Source organism: Rhamphochromis longiceps, linkage group LG17, assembly GCF_057381845.1.
Source record: "Rhamphochromis longiceps isolate RC_006_pf linkage group LG17, R_longiceps_female_GT1.1, whole genome shotgun sequence".
NCBI lineage: Eukaryota > Metazoa > Chordata > Actinopteri > Cichliformes > Cichlidae > Rhamphochromis > Rhamphochromis longiceps.
Window position 1 is genome coordinate 14,341,350 of NC_140573.1, and position 21,973 is coordinate 14,363,322.

The 21,973-nt window shown below is 43.7% G+C and overlaps 3 protein-coding genes across 3 annotated transcripts in view; 1 reads left to right on the forward strand and 2 right to left on the reverse strand.

Annotated features, from left to right (window-relative positions):
• The first annotated feature begins 2,481 nt into the window (after positions 1-2,481).
• Positions 2,482-5,218, forward strand: psmg4 (proteasome (prosome, macropain) assembly chaperone 4). Its single transcript, XM_085386020.1, has 3 exons — positions 2,482-2,745; positions 3,316-3,391; positions 4,882-5,218. Exons 1-3 carry the CDS (start codon positions 2,578-2,580, stop codon positions 5,001-5,003), a joined length of 366 nt encoding a protein of 121 aa, XP_085242146.1. The 5' UTR covers positions 2,482-2,577; the 3' UTR covers positions 5,004-5,218.
• Positions 5,005-21,973, reverse strand: part of slc22a23b (solute carrier family 22 member 23b) — a 28,524-nt gene continuing 11,555 nt past the window's right edge. The window contains exons 4-10 of the mRNA XM_085386019.1: positions 12,656-12,842; positions 12,308-12,435; positions 10,910-11,012; positions 10,474-10,700; positions 9,807-9,839; positions 9,512-9,635; positions 5,005-8,333 (exon numbers count right to left, since the gene is read on the reverse strand). Of these exons, the coding sequence (XP_085242145.1) occupies positions 7,913-8,333; positions 9,512-9,635; positions 9,807-9,839; positions 10,474-10,700; positions 10,910-11,012; positions 12,308-12,435; positions 12,656-12,842 (1,223 nt within the window). The 3' untranslated portion in view covers positions 5,005-7,912. The remainder of the gene's footprint in view (positions 8,334-9,511; positions 9,636-9,806; positions 9,840-10,473; positions 10,701-10,909; positions 11,013-12,307; positions 12,436-12,655; positions 12,843-21,973) is intronic.
• LOC146649423 (uncharacterized) lies at positions 15,246-20,007 on the reverse strand. Its single transcript, XM_085387515.1, has one exon. The coding sequence runs from the start codon at positions 18,009-18,011 to the stop codon at positions 15,246-15,248; it is 2,766 nt and encodes a 921-aa protein (XP_085243641.1). The 5' UTR covers positions 18,012-20,007.

Sequence of the window (21,973 nt, forward strand, 5' to 3'; positions counted from 1 at the left end):
CACCGACACCTGAGGGAGTCCGACACCTGAGGGAGTCCGCCACCGGCAGGGGAAGTGGTGGTGGGTGGAGATAGGCCTCCAAACCTTGGAGGGCCTGAGGTGTCCCCAGAGAGGTGGCGTCTGATACCCAACCTGACATATAGACACAGACATACAGGCACACACAGACACAAACATCCATTCCCACCCTCATGCTCTCATATGCACTCACTCCACACTCAACCAACGTGGAGACAGACATAAAGAGACGCTGTACACACAATCACACTCCCCAAGCGTACTCTACAAACCGGGTCTAGGTACCCTTGCCCCTGGAGGGGGGAACTGCACCCAGACCCAGGTGGTGTTACCCTTTTCCCTGCGGTGGGGAGAGGCAGACCACCCCGACTCCGTAGCAGCAGGGAGGCCCCACACTCCAGACCGCAGTCGGACGGCCAACTCCTCCTACTAGCCCTCCCGCTCCAGCAGGCCGCAGAGAATGGGGGTGGGAGAAGACTCCAAACCTCCCTCCACCCGCTCATTGTAGTGTTGATGCATATGTGTTCTAAGGTGCAATTAAAACCCAGGAGGGCATGGAGCTACCTGCCAAGGAGCAGCAGGTAAGCGCATAGTCCCTCCTGATAGCCCTCAATGTCTAAGTGTGTTTAAAATTGAGAGGTGGGCAACGACGCCAGGGGTGAGGTGTACACCCTGATGGTAATTTGGACTCCGTGATTGTGCCCACCCCCAAGATAAAATGGGATAAAATTGAGGCAGAGGCAGCCAGAAGGGGACGGGGGGGGGGGTAGCCTCCTCTGCACCCTGGTGACATACCCCTACTCCAAGGCCCTGCATGTGTGGGTGGTTGTGGTGGAGTGGGAAGAGGGAGGCAGCTGGAGATGGGGAGGGAAGGAAGGGAGGGGCAGGTAACCCCTCCCTGGGGCCAGCTCCCCCGCTGACCCCAGTAGGCACTCCCACACGCCAGGGAAAGGGGGGCCCAGGCCCATCCAGACCGGGGCCCAGTGCAGCAGCGCCCCCCGGCCCCACAGAGCCCGGGACAGTTCACCCAACCCCACCACAGAGAAAACTGCACCCACCCCACCATCCACTCATCTTCCAGACTACATAAGACAGTAAACGTCCAGGCTGAGATCTTCCTCCACCTCTCCTGTATCTCCCCCTCCTGCAGAGAGAGTTCCTGAGGAGAGGAAAGCTCCTGCAAGATGTGACCATCTCCCCCACCAGTTGAAGGGCCCCCCAGGTGGCTCGACGCACCGGCGGCACCCTGCTCCAGGGCTGGGCCCCCATGCACCCATCCGCCCACAACCCCGGCAACACACCAACCAGGACCCAAGCCCCCGAGGCCCGGCCCGGGCCCCAGCCCAGAGACGGAGCGCCCCCAGAACCTCACGCCCATCCCGGACCCACCCAGGGCCAGCCAGGCTACCAGGTCAGTAACCCACGTCCGTCAGCACAGACCCTCCCCTAGCCCCGCTGCACGCAGCCACGAGGAAACAGTCACCCGAGAGCCAAAAGAGCCCCCAACCGGACATGACCGCTACCCCGGGTTGAGCCCCCCAAGGAAGATGCCTCCGGGGAACCCCCCGACGCCCTAAGCCTGTCCCTACCCCCACACCAATCACAACAGTGAAGGCGGGACCAAACTATGACCCCCCACCCCCACTAGGTGATGGAGCTGATCAAAGGAGCCCAGAGCAATTGATCTGATGTGGTGGCAGAGGCTGTATCAAGACTAATGTAATCTAATAGATAATTTCTATATTGGTTAGAATTAAGATTATTTTTATTTTTCCAGTTCATGAGGACAGTTTTCTTGTCTATGCATAGGGCAGTGAAAATCATATGGGCTATATTCTTTTCTGAAGTGACATTATCTAAGCTGCCCAACAAACACACTAAGGGGGAAGTTGGAATGTTACATTTCAGACACTTTGATAAGTCTTCACATATCTCGCGCCAAAACTTTTGCACTGGTGGACAGAACCAAAGAGCGTGGATGTAATTGTGACAACTGTCTTTAACAGGATGCTCTGAAGCAAAGTTTACTAAAAATGTGTCAAGGGCTCAGCAGGTCAAAGGCTTTATTTGAAGAGGAGAAACATTACTACCATCTTTAAATATTGTACATTTATTTGACAAGGAAAGCTCAAAGCATCACCTTCAAGGGCTGAAGCAAGACTTCAGTGGTAAAATCCCTGAGGCCCCAGTGTTAAAATGCTTATAAGCTCACAGCAAAATAAAGATTTTTACAGTCCGGTACAAGAAAACGTTTTGGCCACAAGAATAAAATATTTACCAATAAAACTCTTATAAAGTCTCTGCTATTTCATAGAGGGTGCCACTGTAAGAAAGTGTCATTAAAAGCTAATATATGTGTCTTAATTCACACTGAATGTGTAATAGGGATCTAGTGCGGCACCAAGATCGGTTGTGCTGGATTCTCACTCTAGAGCATCGATGATCGATTGCTTTGGCCTGCCTTTTTTGCTAAACCAGGAAGTATTCCATGCTGTTTATAGTTAAGCTAACGCGGCCTTTAGATGTTCATCCAATAAAGAGTGAAACAAAATTGGCAAAATGCAGAACGGTGCAGAATTTGAGGGAATTTCCGTTCACAATTTCTCTGAAAAGATTCTGGAGCAGGTGGTACACTTTCACGTCATGAAGCTCAGCGGCGGGTTTTTCCTTTGGGTCGGTTCGGCTCCGGTTCTGTCCAACTTAGCAGTGTCTATGAGCAGCAAATATGTAAGTACCGCACAGCACACCTTCATTCACCAAGTACTGGTTAGCTGTTTTCCAGAAATAAAGAATATTGGGTATATTCGTCGGGTGAAGAATAAGAAACTTGGAATTTAAAAGCGCAGGTCTTCAGTTTTTTTAGGAAGATTTTCAAAGTTTTTCATAAAGAATATAAACGTTAAAAATTAATAAAATATGAATATTGTAAAACAGCATAATTAAAAAAAATCTTATTTTGCTGGGCCTTTTCCTAAATGTATGTATAAAAAAATTGTGATTTTTTTTAATTAATTTGGCGGTGTTTGTATACGTACGTACACACACACACACACACACACACACACACACACACACACACACACACACATATATATATATATATATATATATATATATATATATATATATATATGTGTGTGTGTGTCTGAGTGAGAAAGCGAGTCTTCTGAAGATTAGAAGTGTTTCTCTATTTCCCTGAGTTGTAAAAGAAATTGCCTAGGCCTATAAACAGGTATTAAGTCACTTACATGTTGATTTGGAAAGGGAAGCTAACTGCTTATATGCTTTTGTCTGCAGGATTCAATGCCGTTATCTACATTAGTTATGGGGGACCCATCCAACACAGCACCAAATTCTTTGGCACAAAGATTAGGTAATGTTTAACACTAGTTTGCAATATGTGTTGTATGTAGGAGATAGCTACAGCAAAGTCTTAAAATGCTCATTTAAGTTGCATGTGGTTCTTAATTGTGGATTTCTATTATATTTAGAATTGTACCATTGATATAATTTTGAACCCAGAGTCAATGGCACGCCTTTTTCTTGCATGTGTTTTTGGTGTCTACTTGACCTTCCTTCCTGAGGGTCAACAGGGAGAATTGAAACTTGAGTAGAGTGATGCTTCAAAGTAGCGTATCTGTGTATGGAGTATTCAGAGTGTGTGTTAGTACAATAACTAGTGTAACCGTGAAACGATAGGTTTGAAATCAAAAGTGATATTGCATTTAGTTACAGAAGCAAGGCAAGTCTCAAATCTCCACAAAGTCTATCGTCAAACTTAATTACAGCTGGCTTGGAGAAGTGTTTCACACCTCTGATATGCTGCGGAGTGTTAAATAAAACACTACATTTAACTTGGTTCAAAACACAGCAGCAAAGAATAGCCATTTATCTTTGTTTTGTGAAAACACTTAGCTAATCTCAGTGTCCACTGTAAAATGACGTCCGCACTGGAAGACACTACGTAATATCACTGGAACTCAGCAGCTTGCAACAGGTGAAACATTGACAATGTGAAGTGAGTAGGAGGCAACTAACCTATTTCAGTTTTGAGGTGACTGGTAACTACCAGTGTGAACAAAGGACTGCTGGTTGACTGTTGACTCAGTGTCAACTGAGTGTTGACTCATTAGCAGTGTACCTACACAATGAGAACCTGGTATGCTAACTAATGTTGTAGTATCTATTCCTGAAAATGTGCAGGGTGATGCAGAGGGCAATTGTGAGGCTGAATGTGGACGTCTTTTTACCTGCCAGCTCATGCCTGGGTAGATTTGTCTGTGGAGACTCTATTATACAATACAACAACTTTGTCTGTACACATGCCTAATGCAAAGTCTACAGAGATGACTACTCATCTATGGTGTCTTTACCACATAATGTTGCCTTGACAACTAAACAGGAAACATGGGATTTTTTTTTCTCACCCACAGCCAATGAAATTAAGGAATTGACTGGCTGAGGCATGCTTGTAAAGTCTGCAGGAATGCAGAACTATAAAATATGTGCATAAAGAGCTCAAATTGTCTGCCAGGGAGTCCTTGTGACAGTGGGACAGTCCTTATAGGCGTGTTATAGTTTCATATCTAACTGACCAGAAGTCGGGATTCCCGAAAACAATTTTGTGACTATTCAGACTCAGTACACATGTTGTTCAGGCAAACTGTAACCAGACCTCGGAGAACAATAACAGGATTGTCTGCAACTGATGATTAAGTCCTCGTGGTCTTTGCAGCTATGTGCTAAGTTTATAAGTCTCTATAGACATTAGAGTTGGGCCACTGCTGACCTTAATTTATTTTTACCATTTCATGTTTTGTGTGAACACAAAGTTAACTAATGTTGTGTCTCTCCATATTTCAGCAAAGAAGACCAAAAAACAAGTATTTGTCAGTTACAGTCTTCCAATGACAGATTCCAGCCTCAGTCTCTTGGTGGAGAACAGGATCAAAAAGGAGCTGGAGCTGCACGCTGAGCATTTTTGAGCACATGTGACCCTTTGTAGGAGGAGGGCAGCAGTGTAGTACTGGAGTCATACTCAAATGCAATAATCAGGACAAACGGCCACATCAAGTGTTTTTTTTATTGACAATAAATTAAGTAGTTTATTATCAAAACATGTACTATAGGCCTGTGGCTTTGTCTGTTTGTTTGTTTGTTTTTACAAATCCATATTAAAAAAATAACACTTAGAAAACAGCATTAGTGGTTGAGTTTTTTTCCTTCAGTTTTCTTAGAGTATTTTTTTTTACTGTTGAAAACATACAAACTACCAAACCATACTGAATGTCTAAAATATGTGCTGTGTACTAAATATGACTATAAAAATGGAGGATTCTCGGGTTCTGGTGTATCTGCACAAAAATGCTTGATGGGATGGTTTGTCTATTCAGTGTGCTTCACAGTCTATAAAAGTAAGGTTATGTTCCATATTTTATAAATGAATGGCACATATATACATACCTTAGATTTTTATGCAGTCCTAAGGGATACCTATATAATAAAGTGTATAATGTACACCAATCACAACTAAACCAGGTCTATGCAGACTATGCTGCTCTATTCTAATCTTCACACATGTCAAAAAACTGTAAAATATTGTGCTTTCTGTCTAAAGTTACACACTCTAGGAACAGGATTACAGTATTAGCACAGTACAGAGAACGAGGAGTGAGTTTGGAAATGTTTGCTAATTAAGGAGGTATTTCAAGCAACAAAACTTTCCCTTGGCAGCATGACAAAAAATAAATACAGTTTTTTTTCTTTCATTACATCGTATCTTCTCTGTTTTGTTAACAGAACAGAGCGATAAAGCCATTTAAATTGCTGAGGTGCATCATAAGACATACAGTAGTGCACTAGCAGGTCACGCTCATGTCCGTTCAGCTCTCAGATTTGTTTAACATTATGCACAAAGTCTCTGTAGGCTACACATATGGTCTGCAAGAAAGGTCTCCGGCTGTTCGTCTTCCAACAACCATCATACGCCAGCATCAGCAGTAGTAACGCTTCTTTAAAAATCAGTGTCCACACTGACCTCTCAGCTGAGGATAAAGTGCCACATTGGACTTCATATAAAGAGACCACAAATGAGGGAGTACTTGTAGCAGTTCACAATACAGCCCGCAACTTATTGTCTGGTTTCCCAACATTTACCATGTATTATTTAGTGAATTCAAAGTGGATTTTTTGTGTGTTTGTGTGTAAGTCCTTGGAACTGGTTCGGGAATGGGCATCATTAAAGGAGGGGTCAATATGAGTTCTCTTTCTTTTATAGGTGCAGTTCCTGGCACCTTGGTAGTCTCTTGCAAACCGGGCAATAGCTTCAATGTTGCCTACAAATACTCGCTGGTTCTGTAAAATGTTGTTACAGTAGATTAAGGGAGTTTAAAGGAAATGAGAAACAAATTGTACGTTGAGCATTTTAATCTTTGAGTACCTTTCAAGTGTTTTAGCAGTAAGGTCGAAATTTTGTCTTTTTGAAATGACAATTGGGTTTAGACTAAAGGCCAAGCGTGTAATACCTAGTATTACACTGGGTATGAGGTATATTAAAGAGTAGCCTAACATCCACTTATTTTTTGATAATGTAGTATTATTGTGGGTATAGGCTATGAGATACAGTATGCTGGCCTCCACTTCTGACACAACAAATACCTAAAAATAACTACAGTGTAATTCATCCGTCTTTGTATCCACTTACAGAGTGGATACAAAGAGGTTACAGAGGGGGCTGTCCCAGCTGTCATAGGGCAAGATGCAGGGCACACCCTTGACAGGTCACCAGTTTATCACAGGACTAACACAAAGAATAAATGGTAAATAGACTGGTTCTAAAATAGGGCTTCCCTACTTGAGAACATCACTCTTTCATATTCACACAGGGACTTTTTCTCTAGATCTAAGTGCTTTCTATCAAACATTTTTCCATGTTAGGAGCAACTTGGGCTTCAGTATCTTGCCCAAGGATACTTCGGCATGCAGACTGGAGCAGCCACCAGACAACCATTCACACCTAGAGCCGATTTAAATTCGCTGATTAACCTAACCCTATGTGTGTATGTCTTTAGGTTGTGGGAAGAGTTCCCAAAGAGAGCATGCAAATTCCAGTCAGAAAGGTCCCAGACTGGATTTGAGCCTAGATACTTCTTGCTGTGAGGCAACAGTGCTAACCACCCCACAGCCTGTTCAGTTTTTTCCTTTAAAACTGGGTACAGTAAAACATAGTTTTACTGTACCTGTTGGTAAGTATTGTAAGGTACTGAAAATTACACTGTCAATTGAGAATTACTTGATAAATGCTGGGGAATTGCACAGTGAGTCACAGATTGTATTAACCAATGCTACAGAACAAAACAAAAAACATTTGTGCCCTTTTCATGCAAAAAGTTAGTGGCTTTAGCCAATCCCTGGATCTCCAATGTGTTGGCTGCAAATCACAAACACTTGATTGTGTCTCTGACATTTAGTGCAAAATAACCTACCTACAAAGAGATCTAAGATGTAGTGAAATCCAGTTTCAACGAGTTACAACTACAGACAGTAAACTCAGAGCACACGTTATTGAAAGTTATTCTGCTGTACTTTGTCTCTCCACTTGTGTCTGCTTGTACCCTCGAGCAGAAGGTGGCTCAAGAAAATCACCAACACCACTGAAGACGCTCATATTATCTGACATACACTGACTTCAATACAATATATTTTTGGCAACTCCTGAAGGAATCATAGTCACTACAAATGACACAAATTTACTATCATCATCATCTGAATCCTCAACATAAAAAGAGTTCATATGAACAATTAGTTTCCCTTAAAGTACAGGAAGTTCAGTCATCGCTTGCTCAGGTTAGTGCTTGGAGCAGTTATTAGCACAGAAGACAACTTGCAAAGCTGCTCACACTCCATTGGCTATGGCATGATTCCCGATCACCTCCCCACCAGTTGCAAGGGCGTATGAGGCAGGTACCGCTGCCAGAGCGGTGGCTGCTGCCACTGTAGCGCCCCCAGTGGCTGAGAGATGTAATGGTGTGTCCTGAACACGGGAGTAGTCCCTATCACTCTTGGCGAGAAGGAGGTGCTGCTCTCCCGGATGGAGCAGGGTCTGACGGGTAAAGGTCTCTCCATCAGCCAGGCTCTCCGGCAGTGGCTGTCCCCGTGGCTCAGGCAGCAGCAGGAGGCAGATGATGCACAGCAGGGTGCAGCAGGCAAAGATCACATGATGCAGGAAGTAGCCCTTCTGGTTGTGGAGCTCCATGATGGGTGCAGTGAGCATGCCAAAGCCAGCGCTAGCCAGGACCAAGCCCAGTCCTCCACCCCTGCAGAAAAAGAGGTCAGAGCTGATTTATTTCCAAGGTGTTCTAGAAGCATTCTTCATACAACAGGATTGGGACATCATTAAAAGTTGACTTCTTATTTTTTGAGATATAAACATGGTCAAATAACTTTAAATGGACTGCTACTTATAAAGTAGCTTTCTACTACAGGCCTCACTTAGCTTGTCTCATGCAGCACTTTTTTAACTATGCCTAAAGGCTTTCTAACCTCCTAAATTACCTAAATTACTTCCTTAACATGTCTCGAAGGTCTCCAAAGGCCTGGTAATGAACGAATCATTTGATTCAAGTGTGCTGACCCAGTGTGATATCTAAAACCTGCATGACGCCAGCCCTTCAGGCCTGGAGTTCCCCAACCCTGATGTAAGGAGTCACAGATTGATCCACGACTTTCTAATTGGTAGATGACCCAGTCTACTACTCGAGCCACAGTCACCACAATGCAAATAATGAGATCAGCCTACATACATACCCCTTTTTTTCCTATTTTTGTCTCTGTATTATATTTGCAAAAGTAGAACACATCACCTAGTCATGTCATAAAAACAGCTCTAGTTGTGAGCATAGAAGCCCCACCCACCTGCTGTTTGGACCTTCTGTTTGTAAGGGAAAGCCAATCAGAACAATTGGAGGCTGGAGTGAAAAGGAAATGAGCTCAAATGGCTTTTTTCTTTCAGATGAAGAGGTTGCACCAAAGCCTAATGTAGGATATTTGTGGATTTTCTGACTGGTGAATCATACGGTGCTAATGTATTAGGAGTACAGAGCTGAAAGTGGGCAGGATACATCCCACTTAAGAGTATTAAAATGGCAGGCTTTATTCAGCCACTTTTATCACTTTCTTAAGCTGACAACGGTCTTCACTCAGCATCTGGTCAGATCTGTTGCTCTGAACCTCCTTCATAACCTCTTACAGCCCTTTTTCCATAAAGCCACGTTTTCACCAGTTTTCTGTGGAGCCATTGTAATCAATAATGTGGCACACATTTTTCTTTCCAAACACTTGTCAGTCATAAACACACCACAAGAGGGAGCAAATATGCAATTTGAGAACAAAAGCTGTGTGCAGACACTGTCATAATAGACGATATATTTTTTAAAGTAATAAGACTGTTTGCTTTCATAAGATGTATGTTGTGTTTATGACTATGCAGGCTCACCTGATGACAGTAGGAGTGATTTCAGCACAAAAGAAAATGCTGAGTGTGCTGACAGCATGAGAAGAGAACATCCCAATTATGGAGAAGGCCACAGAGAATTTCCTGTTAAGAGTGTCTCGCAAAACTGTTCAAAAGAGAGGAAACAAGCAATAAAAATCAGCAACAACAAATGTAACATGATTCCAGGGACATAAATGACATTGTTTACTGTGTATCACTAAGTTTTCCTCAAACCAGTGGAAAGGTTTATCATTTTAATTGTTTTAGATGATAAATCTCGTAACTGCAAATGTACCTGTGTCATGGCGAAGGCTGTACTTCCCAATCACTGGATTCCATTAGTGAGCATTGGAGAAAAGAGAGATGTCATTAGTAAGCACGAAGAGCAGCACAGCACTGACTCAAAACAAGCAGAATAAAAGCCTTCAGGAGAACAGTTTACCACTGAAGCCTGAAATAATGACTACATGCTCCAAAAAGTTTCAAGGATATATTCATGGTATTTTCACCAGTAAAAACAAGAGGTGAAAAGTGTAAAGACTGGATTAACAATGTTTCTATTAGTTTTGAGAAGAGAGGCTAAAGTTAGCATGCCTAGCTAATAGCTTGCTACTTATTTGAAATATAGTTTTACTTTGAAGGCAACAGGATAGTATAACATTACAGTCATGGTGTCTGTACAAAGTTAGTTGTATTTTAGACCTTCACACCAAAGTTTCGTTTGAGTCAAACTTTACAGTAACTTTAGTAGCTATAAAAAAATTCTAAGTAATCACTTTTATCCTGTGATAAAACCCTTCTGTCATGATGGTAGTGGTCTCCCCCCAAAAAACATGGCCGTAGATGCATTACAGTGCATCTATGTAACAAAATGTGATTGTGTAACAAAGGTGATTGTGGTTTGGAGCTATATAAATAAAGTTGATTTGAATGGTCTACTTGTGCATTTTTTTATTACTTACAGTTAAGCAAACCCAGCTGCAGCAGTGATGCCAGGGCTGTTATGATCATGAATGTGAGCAGCCCTCCACGCCGACCCATCAGCCCGACCGCAGGGCATAGTGCTAGACAGGTTGCCACGGCGATGCCCGCCATGGTGTAATAGTCAGCATGGCACAAAGCCGTGGGCTGAGCCTCGGGGTCCATCATACTGCGAGCGAAGCAGTGGTGAATTCCATAACCTGTCAGACTGTACATCAAGACAAAACCACAGAATAAGAGAGTGGCCAATGAGGTGCCACCTAAAACATGCGTCCGCCACAGGGCACGTGAGGTTTGAGTATGTCTTCATTCTCTGGAGACCAGCTCATGTGTAATTCATGCTCTCAACACAACGGATGTTGGCTGTTATTAGCAAAGGAACTGTACAAGCCGGGACCACAAACGCAACACACTTACGAGTTGACACACAGCACCACAATGTTTTTCCACAGGTTCCTGGTGCTCATCATCTTGACAATGCAGCTCCTCTGGGGTTTCTTGTGCAGCTCCTGCTCCAGCTCTGGTAGGAAACATGAAATGCACACCTTGAGACCTTTCCTTTTCAGGTGGTAATGAGCACCCGGCCATAAGGGATCTCTAGCACGGAGAAGCTAAAGAGCTTTGGGGGGGCTTTAGATAGATGTAGGACATCACTGTGCCCACTCTCATCATCCCTCTGACTGCTTGGCTACTGGGAGAAGCAGCGACAATGAATCAAACACCATCTCGGGGGAACAAGAAGTGTCGTGGCAGAGAAAGGTGAGACACGTTAAATCTGTCGCAAGACAATTAATAGCCAGGGATCTCATTTATAAACATGGCGCACGCCGAAAATGAAGTCTGAAAAAGGCCTGTGCAACTTCCCACGCACAAGTTGGGAGTTTTCAAAGGCAATCTTGACGTGCACACTGGTACAGAGAGTCCGACCCACGCTTATGAACATTTTGGAGACAGACAGAAATTAGCAATGCACATTGTGAGGTGCTAAATTAAAGGCATGATGTAAAAACCAATACATAATACTTCACCTCATACGTTAAGTATGATTTCCTATAATGTAGTACTTATGGATCTACTTTATCATAAATATTGAAATGCCAGTAACCCACGGCAGCACTGAGATGAGCAGAATCAAATATTTCTCCAACTCAACATCATATTTTTCATCATACATCCATTACACTAAATATCATCACAAGTTATTATAAAGTGGGCCAAGTTCACCACAGCAAAACAGCTTTTTGAGGGAAGGGTAGAAGACTGATTGAAGTGCACACATTTCTATACTGACCGTGATTTATAAAGGGAAGCTTCTGAGCTGGTGAGCATAGGCATGCTCTATAATTATTATTGCTATTTTTTGTCCACACCATCTCAGCTTCTCTGCTCAGGTATAGTATGGATCCTACACATTCTTTTTAAATGAGACCCCAGGTGCTTCGTACTCAACTGAGATTTACAGGATAACAATGTTGTTGTTAACTGACAGTGCACATGCTCTCGGCACTATTTGGAAGTCAGACTTTGTGTATATTATAATAAAAAACCATTAACAACCTAAAGGACTATGGATCTTTACCTTATTGCGTTTGCATTTCATCATATCAATGGTCTGAGCAGTTTTATATGCATGTCAGTGTCTTTGCTTGCTCATTTCATCACACCGAGCAGCAGCTGTAATGTAACATACTGCAGACAATTTAAATACATTGCAAAGTGAAGAGAATTGAAGGAAACCAACAGAAAGAATAGAATTCGTGGCCCAGTGGTTGTGGGATCTTTCATCTTCTCGCTCCCTCTTGAATTCATCCTCACCTGTAAGAACTCCGCTTGGCTCAGTTGTCATGTCGACTTGGTTCTTCCTGGCGATCTGCAGCATCATGGCTTTGGACCGCCGGTAATGCTGGGTGGCCAGCAACCAGCGCAGGGATTCGGGAAAAATCCTGTAGAGGGAGTGAAAGAGGGGGATGGCGAGGAGAAGCAGACAAAGGATGAGCAGAAGATTTGTAAACGCAAGAAAGAAACAAGTGAGGGCAGAAGAAAACAAGAGGAGAAAGAGACTATTGTTTGTAAAATCGGAGCGAGCTTGTGTGGTGCCGTGTGTACTGTACAAGCCATCGCCTGGCTCAGAGCTGTGGATTTTCTTCAGAGGGCGGGACTCACCAGACGTATGGCAGCATCAGTACGAAAGGACTGATTATGACGATCTGCAGGACCTGCCAGTCATCCCGGTTTGGCCAATGGCGACACAGAGCGGCCACCCCTGGCATCAATAGCTGCCCGCCCACCATAAGAAAACTGGCCACCATAGTCATGGAGAAACGCCAACCTGGCAAACACAGCTCGATCCCTAAAATAAAAAGACAAGCACGAGAACAAAAAGACTTAATTTTACAGAAAACATGGCTTCCTTTGGTGTCAGTGCGCCACGATAGGCGAATAAATTATGTATGCGCTCTGTGTGTTTGGATGTGATTACCATTATAAACTTGCAGCTGTCTTAATGGCCTGAAAGAGCATGTGTTTGTTTAATGGTGAGGTAGGCACTGAATTTCCTGTCATGAATTATTGAACACTTATTGCTGATCCTTCCCCTGAGAGCGCACTAGTTTAACACCAGGCCTCTTCATTAAGTTAGGATGGACTGCATGTGGAAGCGTGTGAGTGAGTTCAGCTGCTCGGTGAGCTTTTCGCTGGAACCGTCCTTTAAGTCCTTCCCACGTGACTGGGCTCCTACACAGCAAAATCTCCAGTGTTAAATTAACACTGGAGAGTGTCTATATGGGTCCACACCTCTGAGTGTTAAATACAACACTGTTGAGTGTTAAATTAACACTTTTGACAGTGTTATATGTTTAAAAGTAACCTAGTCAGTTTTGAAGATTAACAATGGCTAACACTGAGCAGTGCTGATTTTCTAACACTGGAATATTTCTAACATTTTGAGTTATTTTCCAAACATATAACACTGTCAAAAGTGTTAATTTAACACTCAACGGTGTTGTATTTAACACTCAGAGGTGTGGACCCATATAGACACTCTCCAGTGTTAATTTAACACTGGAGATTTTGCTGTGTATCCTTTCCCTTACTGCCTGTAACATGGCACAGTCCAGATGGCCTGGCCCATATGGCAAGGGCCTTTTGAAGGTGACCATTGTTGGTGGATGAGAAGGGAGGAAGGGGGGCATACTCACTATACTCACTAACCTGTACTGTCACTTGTTATTGTGAGGCAGAGAGAGGAAGCTGGGCTGGGGGGTTGACAGAGTAAAGAAAGTAGAGTAGGGACTGAATACAAATTACCTAACCCTCCAAAAGTCCCTCCATTCATCAGTGGAATCACCAGAGGAATGATAATAAAGACTGGTGTGTGTGAGAGAGTGAGAGAGTGAGAGCGAGAGAGAGAGAGAGGAGGAAATACAGAGAAAAACACAATGAGGAAGAAGGAGGCGGGATGGAAAGATGACTAAGATTTTCAGATAAAAGAATGAAAGGAAAATGATTCAGCTAGAGGTTAAAGGTATTACTGAAATTCCCTTGAACTGTTTTTCTTCCTTAGACCTGAGTCAAAAATCTTCCCACACAAGGTCCAAAACAGATGAAGGAAACTGCACTGACCCATAATCCTTAACCTGGCCTTCTGCTTCTACTTTTTCTAGCCAAAAAGACAGTGTGAGTCTGTCTCTGGCCCAGTGATGGGAGCAGTATACAGCTTTTCACTATTTTTTAACATAGCGGTCTAAAAATATAGCATTAAATGTAAATTATCAAATCCAAATGTTTCCAATGTAAAATAAATAAATAAATGATAACTTTATCTCAAATCACAAAAAGAAACTGAGAAGTCAGACCACGAGCCAGAGTTGACCCAGGATGTGAATGTGATGGATGCTTAGTTACACTTCTGCTGATCGGCTTTATTTTCATATCGGTTTCTTGTCCTGTGTGTTTAGTAACCACACGCTGTTCCCAGATCTCGGTCAGTCTGTACAATTAAAACTGCACAAATCAATAATTTACTCAACAGCAGATCGAACGACTGAGTCTAATGTGAAAGAGGTCGCTAATGGTGACAAACAGACTGAGAAAATCACCCAACTCTGCTTTTTATATCCACCCTGCTGAGCAATTTAGCATTGTTTATCCCAGAAAACTCAACCCTGTATAAGGCAGCAACAGGTGGCCATTATTAAGCTTCAGTTAAGCTCTGTGCACTTCGTAGGAAACAAGACCAAATGACAAGGATGATGCAGCTAAAAATACAAGTCGCTGACTTTAAATAAACAAGCTTTGTTTCAGCAGGATATGTATACTGTACGATAACTCATTACCCAAAACAACAGTGAATGCAACTTCAGCTTTAAGCATTTGCCTTAACCCATGTCAAGCCATCAGTGCTAAATGTGTCTAATATGTATTAAGATAAGATAAGATAAGATAAGATAAGATAAGATAAGATAAGATAAGATAAGATAAGATAAGATAAGACAAGACTTTATTGATCCCACAGCGGGGAAATTTTTGCGTCGCCTCAGCTCAGGTACAGATATATGAAGGAAATACAAAAATACAAATAAGTACAATCAATGAAAAAAGTAAGATAATACACTATATACAATGGTAGCATACACAGTATGTGATTATGGATATAGTTGGAAATATGGAAGACATAAACTATATAGCTTGGAAGGTCATGGAAGGTCCATTATGCATGAAGTGGTGACCGTGGATGTTCACAGTGTCCAGTGACTTATGACATCGTGATAGAGGAGTTATAGAGTCTAACTGCTGTTGGGATGAATGATCTGCGAAAGCGCTCCTTCCTGCAGCGAGGGTGTTTCAGTCTCTGACTAAAGGAGCTGCTCAGCCCACTCACATACTCATGCAGTGGGTGATGTGGGTTGTTCATGATGGATGTCAGCTTTACTAACATCCTCTCCTCACCAACCACCTCCACAGACTCCAGGGGACATCCCAGCACAGAGCTAGACCTCCGCACCAGTTTGTCAATCCTGCTCCTGTCCCTGTCCGTGCATCCACTCCCCCAGCAGGCCACTGCATAGAAAAGGGCAGATGCTACCACAGTGTCATAGAATGTCCTTAACAGAGTTCTGCAGACTCCGAAGGACCTCAGTCTCCTCAGCAGGTGGAGTCGACTCTGGCCCTTCTTATACAGGACGTCTGTATTTGTAGTCCAGTCCAGTTTATTGTTGAGGTGAACACCCAGGTACTTATAAGAGTCCACTATCTCAATGTCTTTCCCTTGGATGTTCACCGGTGTTGTAGGGGGTGACTTCCTCCTGAAGTCTATGATCATCTCCTTTGTCTTGCCGGCGTTGATTTGGAGTACGTTGGTCTCACACCAGCCAACAAAGTCACTGATGACCCCCCTGTATTCCCGATCATTCCCGTCTGATACGCATCCAATGATGGCTGTATCATCTGAGAACTTCTGTATATGGCAATCGTCCGAATTATAACAGAAGTCTGAAGTGTAAAGGCTGAACAGGAAAGGTGAGAGAACCGTGCCCTGTGGTGCCCCCGTGCTGCAGATTACCACCTCGGACACACAGTCATGGAGCCTCACATACTGTGGTCTGTTGGTAAGGTAGTCGATGGTCCATGCAGTCAGCTGTTTGCCTACTCCGGCTCCCTCCAGCTTCCCTCTCAGTAGTGCAGGTTGGATGGTGTTGAAAGCACTGGAGAAGTCAAAAAACATGATCCTCACAGTGCTCCCCGCCTGCTCTAAGTGAGAGAGGGATCGGTGCACCAGGTAGATGACAGCGTCATCCACCCCAATTCCAGAACAGTAGGCGAACTGCAGGGGGTCCATCTCTGAGCCCAGCAGTGGCTGAAGGTGGTGCAGGATGAGCCTTTCCATGGTCTTCATCAGATGAGAAGTCAAGGCAACAGGCCTGAAGTGGTTGGGCTCCCTGGGGTGTGCGATTTTTGGCACCGGAACCACACAGGAAGTCTTCCACAGTTCAGGAACCCTCTCCAGGCTCAGGCTCAGGTTGAAGATGTACAGGGCCACCTGACAGAGCTGCTCTGCACAGTCCGTGAGCAGTCTGGAGCAGATTCCATCCGGACCTGCTGCCTTCCTTGCCTTCGTCCTCTTGAGCTGATTTCTCACCTGATCAGCTGTGAAGTAGATGTGATGTGAGACTGGGCTGGAGTGGGGGGTGGGGCTTGCTTTGTTGTGGATAGATGTGTGAAGGGGGTGAAGCAGGGTTGTGGTGAGAGGAGAGCTCAGGTGACAATGGCATTGCACCCGGAGGGGGGGCGGCAAATGGAGGGGGGTTAATGGAACCTGGGGGGTGGGAGAGGTGATAAGTGGGCCATTGTCAAATTTGTTAAAAAACAGATTCAAGTCGTTAGCCCACCCCCGGCCAGCAGACACTGTGGCTCCTCCATTGTCCTGGAAATGTCCAGAGATTTGTTTCATGTTCCTCCAGACTTCTCTGACGTTTTTCTGTTGGAGTTGGTTTTCCATCTTCCTCCTGAGGCACTCCTTGCCTTCTCGGATCTTGTATTTAAGATCCTTTTGGACTTTCTTAAGTTCCTCCTTGTCTCCCGACCAGAAAGCACTCTTCTTCTTGTTCAGCAGGGCCTTCAGTTCTGGGGTGACCCACGGTTTATTGTTTGAGAAACACTGTATCTTCTTGGTAGGCACAGTGTTCTCAACACAGAAATTAATGTAGTCCGTGATGCAGTGAGTGAGGGCGTCGATGTCCTCACCGTGAGGCTTGCAGAGTTCCTGCCAGTCTGTGCATTCAAAACAGTCTCTTAAGGCCTCAGTGCATTCCTCAGACCACACCCTTATCACCTTCTTCGTGGGGGGGGGGTGGTTCCTCTTCACCATAGGAGTGTAGGTGGGGTGGAGAAGGACCAGGTTGTGGTCTGAGTGGCCAAGCGGGGGGAGGGGTGATGCACTGTAAGCCTGCTTTGTGTTGGCAAACAATAGATCCAGGGTTTTGCTGTCCCTTGTATGGCAGTCAACGTACTGGGAGAAGTTTGGGAGAGTGACAGATAGTGAGGCATGATTGAAGTCCCCAGAAATAATAATGAGGGACTGCGGATGTGCCATCTGTAGCTGAGAGACAGTGGAGTGAATGTAATCACAGGCTGCTGTAGCGTCGGCCGAGGGTGGGATGTAAACAGTCAGCACAATAACGTGTGAAAATTCCCTGGCCAGGTGGTATGGCCGGACGCTAACTGCCAACAGTTCAATGTCTTTGGTACAGCTCTGTTCCTTCACAGTGATGTGCCCCGGGTTACACCATCTCTCATTGACATACATTGCTAGTCCACCACCTCTCCTCTTACCACTCTCCTTTGCATTCCGGTCCGCTCTAACCAGTTGAAAGCCATCCAGAGTTATGACAGAGTCCGGTGTGTGGTCCCTGAGCCATGTCTCAGTGAACAGGAGGAGGCTGCTCTGCTTGTACTCCCACTGCAGTCTGGTTAGCGCAATTAGCTCTTCCATCTTGTTGGGTAAAGATCTTACATTACCCATGAGAATGGATGGAATGCTTGGTTTGTACCGTCTCCTTCTTTCCTGGTACTTCACTCCAGCCCTGCGTCCCCTCCTCCAACGTCGTAATTCCTTCGGAATCTTGGGTCGCTCCTCCAGGAGTACTTTCCTGTTGCCCAGTGCTAGCAGCTGCTCCCTACAGTAAACAATGGCTTGGCTTACAGATTCTCCAGAAGTGGTGGTAAAAAGTCCCAAAAAGAGTAGAAGACATACTACTACTCTCACAAAAATTTGTGGGTCCAAATTTTAGCTTCTTCTTCTCCTTGACTGTTTCTTAATATCCAAGTATGCAAGTTTTTACTTGTTTACATGCTAGTTTGTACCTGGAAAGTTCATTCGGGAGTCCAGACTTCCCGAGGACGTGAGACGCGTGCGATCATTCACAATTGGAACGGCAGTGATGGTATTACAGTTCAGGTCCAGTGTGTTTTTACCACATTTTCACTTTAATTTCATTGTGATTTTTATTTACAATATACATTTTCCATGATACACCTAATTAGATTAGACTAGATTTCTTTTTAAAAAATCATGTTTAAAAAACTGGCTTTAAGCAATCATGCAAAATGCTTGGCTATAAAAGGACCATCCATGTGAAATTATTTGGCAAGATTGCAGTAAAAACTGGACTGATTCCTTCATTAATTTACATTGGAGTGATCTGAGAACATGGTAAAGAGTTGTTACATGCCAGAGTACGTTGCTCTGTTTTTCTGTTGCTCCTGTCTTTCAGGTGTCAAGCCTCCACCTATTGGCCAATTCAAAGATAATTGGCACACGTCTATTGGCTGACCTGGGCACAGTAGGTCAATAGCTTGCCAGGGATCAGTAGAAAAGAGCAGCTCCCTGGACAGCTGGGCAGCTTCTGACTCTTGTGGAACTCTTGTTTGTAGGCTTCTGTGTACGTAAAACAGAGTGTGTTGGTGGGAGGCTGGACAAGTAAGCTTGGGGTACCCTATACACTGGCAGCAGAGGTTTGACTGTTACAGACACTAGGTTATGCGGCTGATGCCACTTTTGTATGTTTTGACTGGACTTTTTTGTCGAGCAGCTAGACGGGCCTTTTGTTTTGCATATTGCTTTATTTAGACCCAGGGAAGCTGTTGACCTCCTTTTGTTTTGTTAATTTATTTGATTTGGCTCAACCGATTGGTCCTCCTTCCCCACTTTTTTTTGTTGTTGTCAAGTTCATTGTTGTCAAGGCATGACAACAGAATGAAATCCTGCCTGACTATTAACCTAGCTGTTGTCCGTCTTCGTTAATTTTGGTGGTCTTGTGTTAATGTCTCCTCCCTGCCTTAGCCCCCACCATGGTCAGGGGGGGATGCAACACAAATGGAGGCTCGTCCAGGATTCGAACCCAGAACCTCTTGCACCTGAAGCGAGAAGCATACCCCTAGAGTCTAGGGGTATGCCAGTGTTCTAGACATGCTACCTACTATAATATTAATTTTGTCTTTAGCTAAGCACAAACAAACAGATCATCTGACTCCATCTTATCTTATTCTTTGCATCTTCTCCTGTCAAATCAAACCCTTTGCATTTTGTATTCTACGGGTGTGTCGAAATACAAAAATTCGCTATTGTAAGGTTAAAAAGTTTTGTTTGTTAAACCTTAATTTGCTTTACTTACAGACAACACTAAACACCAAACTTTATCATCTGGAAATATAAAATTATTATTGCACTTTTACTCAGCTAGTATGCACATGTAGTCAGTTTGAGCTGCAGTCACTCAATATTACCTTTGTTCACAGTCAATAAGACTGAATCACAATCGAAAAGAGAAAATCAACTGTACTTTGGCAAAGGCAATGTATCCCTAAAGTAACCTCACAAAAAAAAAAAAATGCTACCCAACTCTCTGGGGGAGGAGCCTGATCCTGCTGACTCTACTGGGATATCAATACGCACACACAAACAGGCATGCTGGCAAGGACCTTTTGTTCCAGCTGAGTGGGAGAATGGCTCTCCTTGTGCTGATTATCTCACTGCCCACTGCCACCCTCCCTCCTGTGTGCAACCCCCCCCCCCCCCCACCCTTCCCTCTAGCTCATCAGTGTGGTTGAAGTAGCTTTCACACCCTCCATAAAAGCACCTCCACCCCCAGCACCACCACAGTTTTTTTAACCCCCCCCACAGCTTCTCATACTTTGCATCTAAAAGTGAACAGTCATACAGAAAGAAAAAGGGTCTGAATAAAAAGAAGCTGATAGAATGGTCAAACTAATTTTCAATGATGAATGGTTGATAGTACTACCACACACACATACACACACTTTTATGTTGTCTGCTGCTCCCTGGCTAACCTTGCCTCCGGCATGAGAACAGCATGGAGAGACAATTAGCTTCCTAACAGCATGAGCTCAGAGTGAGAACCACAGTCTGTGTTTGCGATTATGACGAAGATTTATAGCTCAGCTGGTGATGGGAAAAGATATTGTTGAAATTTTGGAAAAAGGGAGTGTCGTGTTCCTGAAACAAAAAGCTATACTGGAGCCAAAAAACAAACAAACACCCAAAACTATTATAACAAGCTTTCATTAACTGTTCTTAATTGTTTAACTTACAGAGTTGCTATAAGTTAAATGCCACTGTTAGTATGCTAGCTTGCTCACAATACTGCAAGCTAAGATGCTAATTAGTGCTAAGCATGAAATAGAACCAAGAGAGAGATGGGATTTGTTAGGTTGTAATTGAACACTAAGAATCGCAACAAACATGACAAATTGACATGAGACGACCATGCAGTGAAAATGTATGCTATGCCTTCTGATGATACTGCCTAAGGGAAGCATATATAATGTAAACAGAATTGGTCCTAGCACTGAACCCTGTGGAACACCATAATTAACCTTGGTGTGTGAAGAGGACCCTCAGTTTACATTAACAAATTGGAGTCTATTAGATAGATATGATTTAACCCACTGTGATGCAGTACCTTTAATGTCTACAGCATGGTCTAATCACTCTAATAGAATATTATGGTCAACAGTATCGAATGCTGCACTGAGGTCTAGCAGAACAACCACAGAGATGAGTCCACTGTCAGAGGCCATAAGGAGATCATTTGTAACTTTCACTAAAGCTGTTTCTGTGCTGTGATGAGCTCTGAAACCTGACTGAAACTCTTCAAATAGTCTATTCCTCTGCAGATGATTAATTAGCTGTTTTAGAACTACTTCAAGAATTTGTTAGATAAAAAGAAGGTTGGACACCCCCCAACCTGCTCGGCCTGTTGATTAATTTAAACTAACATAATCATCCTGTTGCAACCAGGTTTCTAACAGGCAGAGTAAATTGACTTGTTTATCAATTATTAATTCACAGTTAGTTTTTAGTTTATTTTTTGTCTGTTTGGGAGCTGACACAGTGGGGACTCTGTGGGGATGGGATTTGGGGGGGGGTAACAGGAGGCGAGAAGTAAGAGGAAAGGCGTGTAAGACTGCAATTCTGCTTCCTGGTGCCAACTCTGGATAGTCACGTTTTGGGTGTTTTAATAAATTTGGCCAAATTTCTAGAAATTAGAACTGCTCCATCCAAAGTGGGATGGATGCCGTCTCTCCTAAACTGACCAGGTTTCCTCCAGAAAGCATCCCAATTATTTATAAAGCCCACATCATTTTTTGGACACCACTCAGACAGCCAGCAATTAAAGGAGAACATGCACCTAAACATGTCACTCCTGTCCAATTGGGGAGGGGACCGACTACAGTTAACTACAGAGTCCAACATTGTTTTGGCAAAGTAACACACAATTCAATATTGGTTTTAGTGACCTCCAACTGACGTAACCCGGTGTCATTACTACCGATGTGAAATATAATGTTATAATTTATTGAATTTATGTTTACCCTTAGCCAGCAGTTTTAAATTTCCCTTAACGTCGCCTGCTCTGGCCCCTACAAGACAACTGACTATGGTTGCTGGTGTCTCTATCGTCA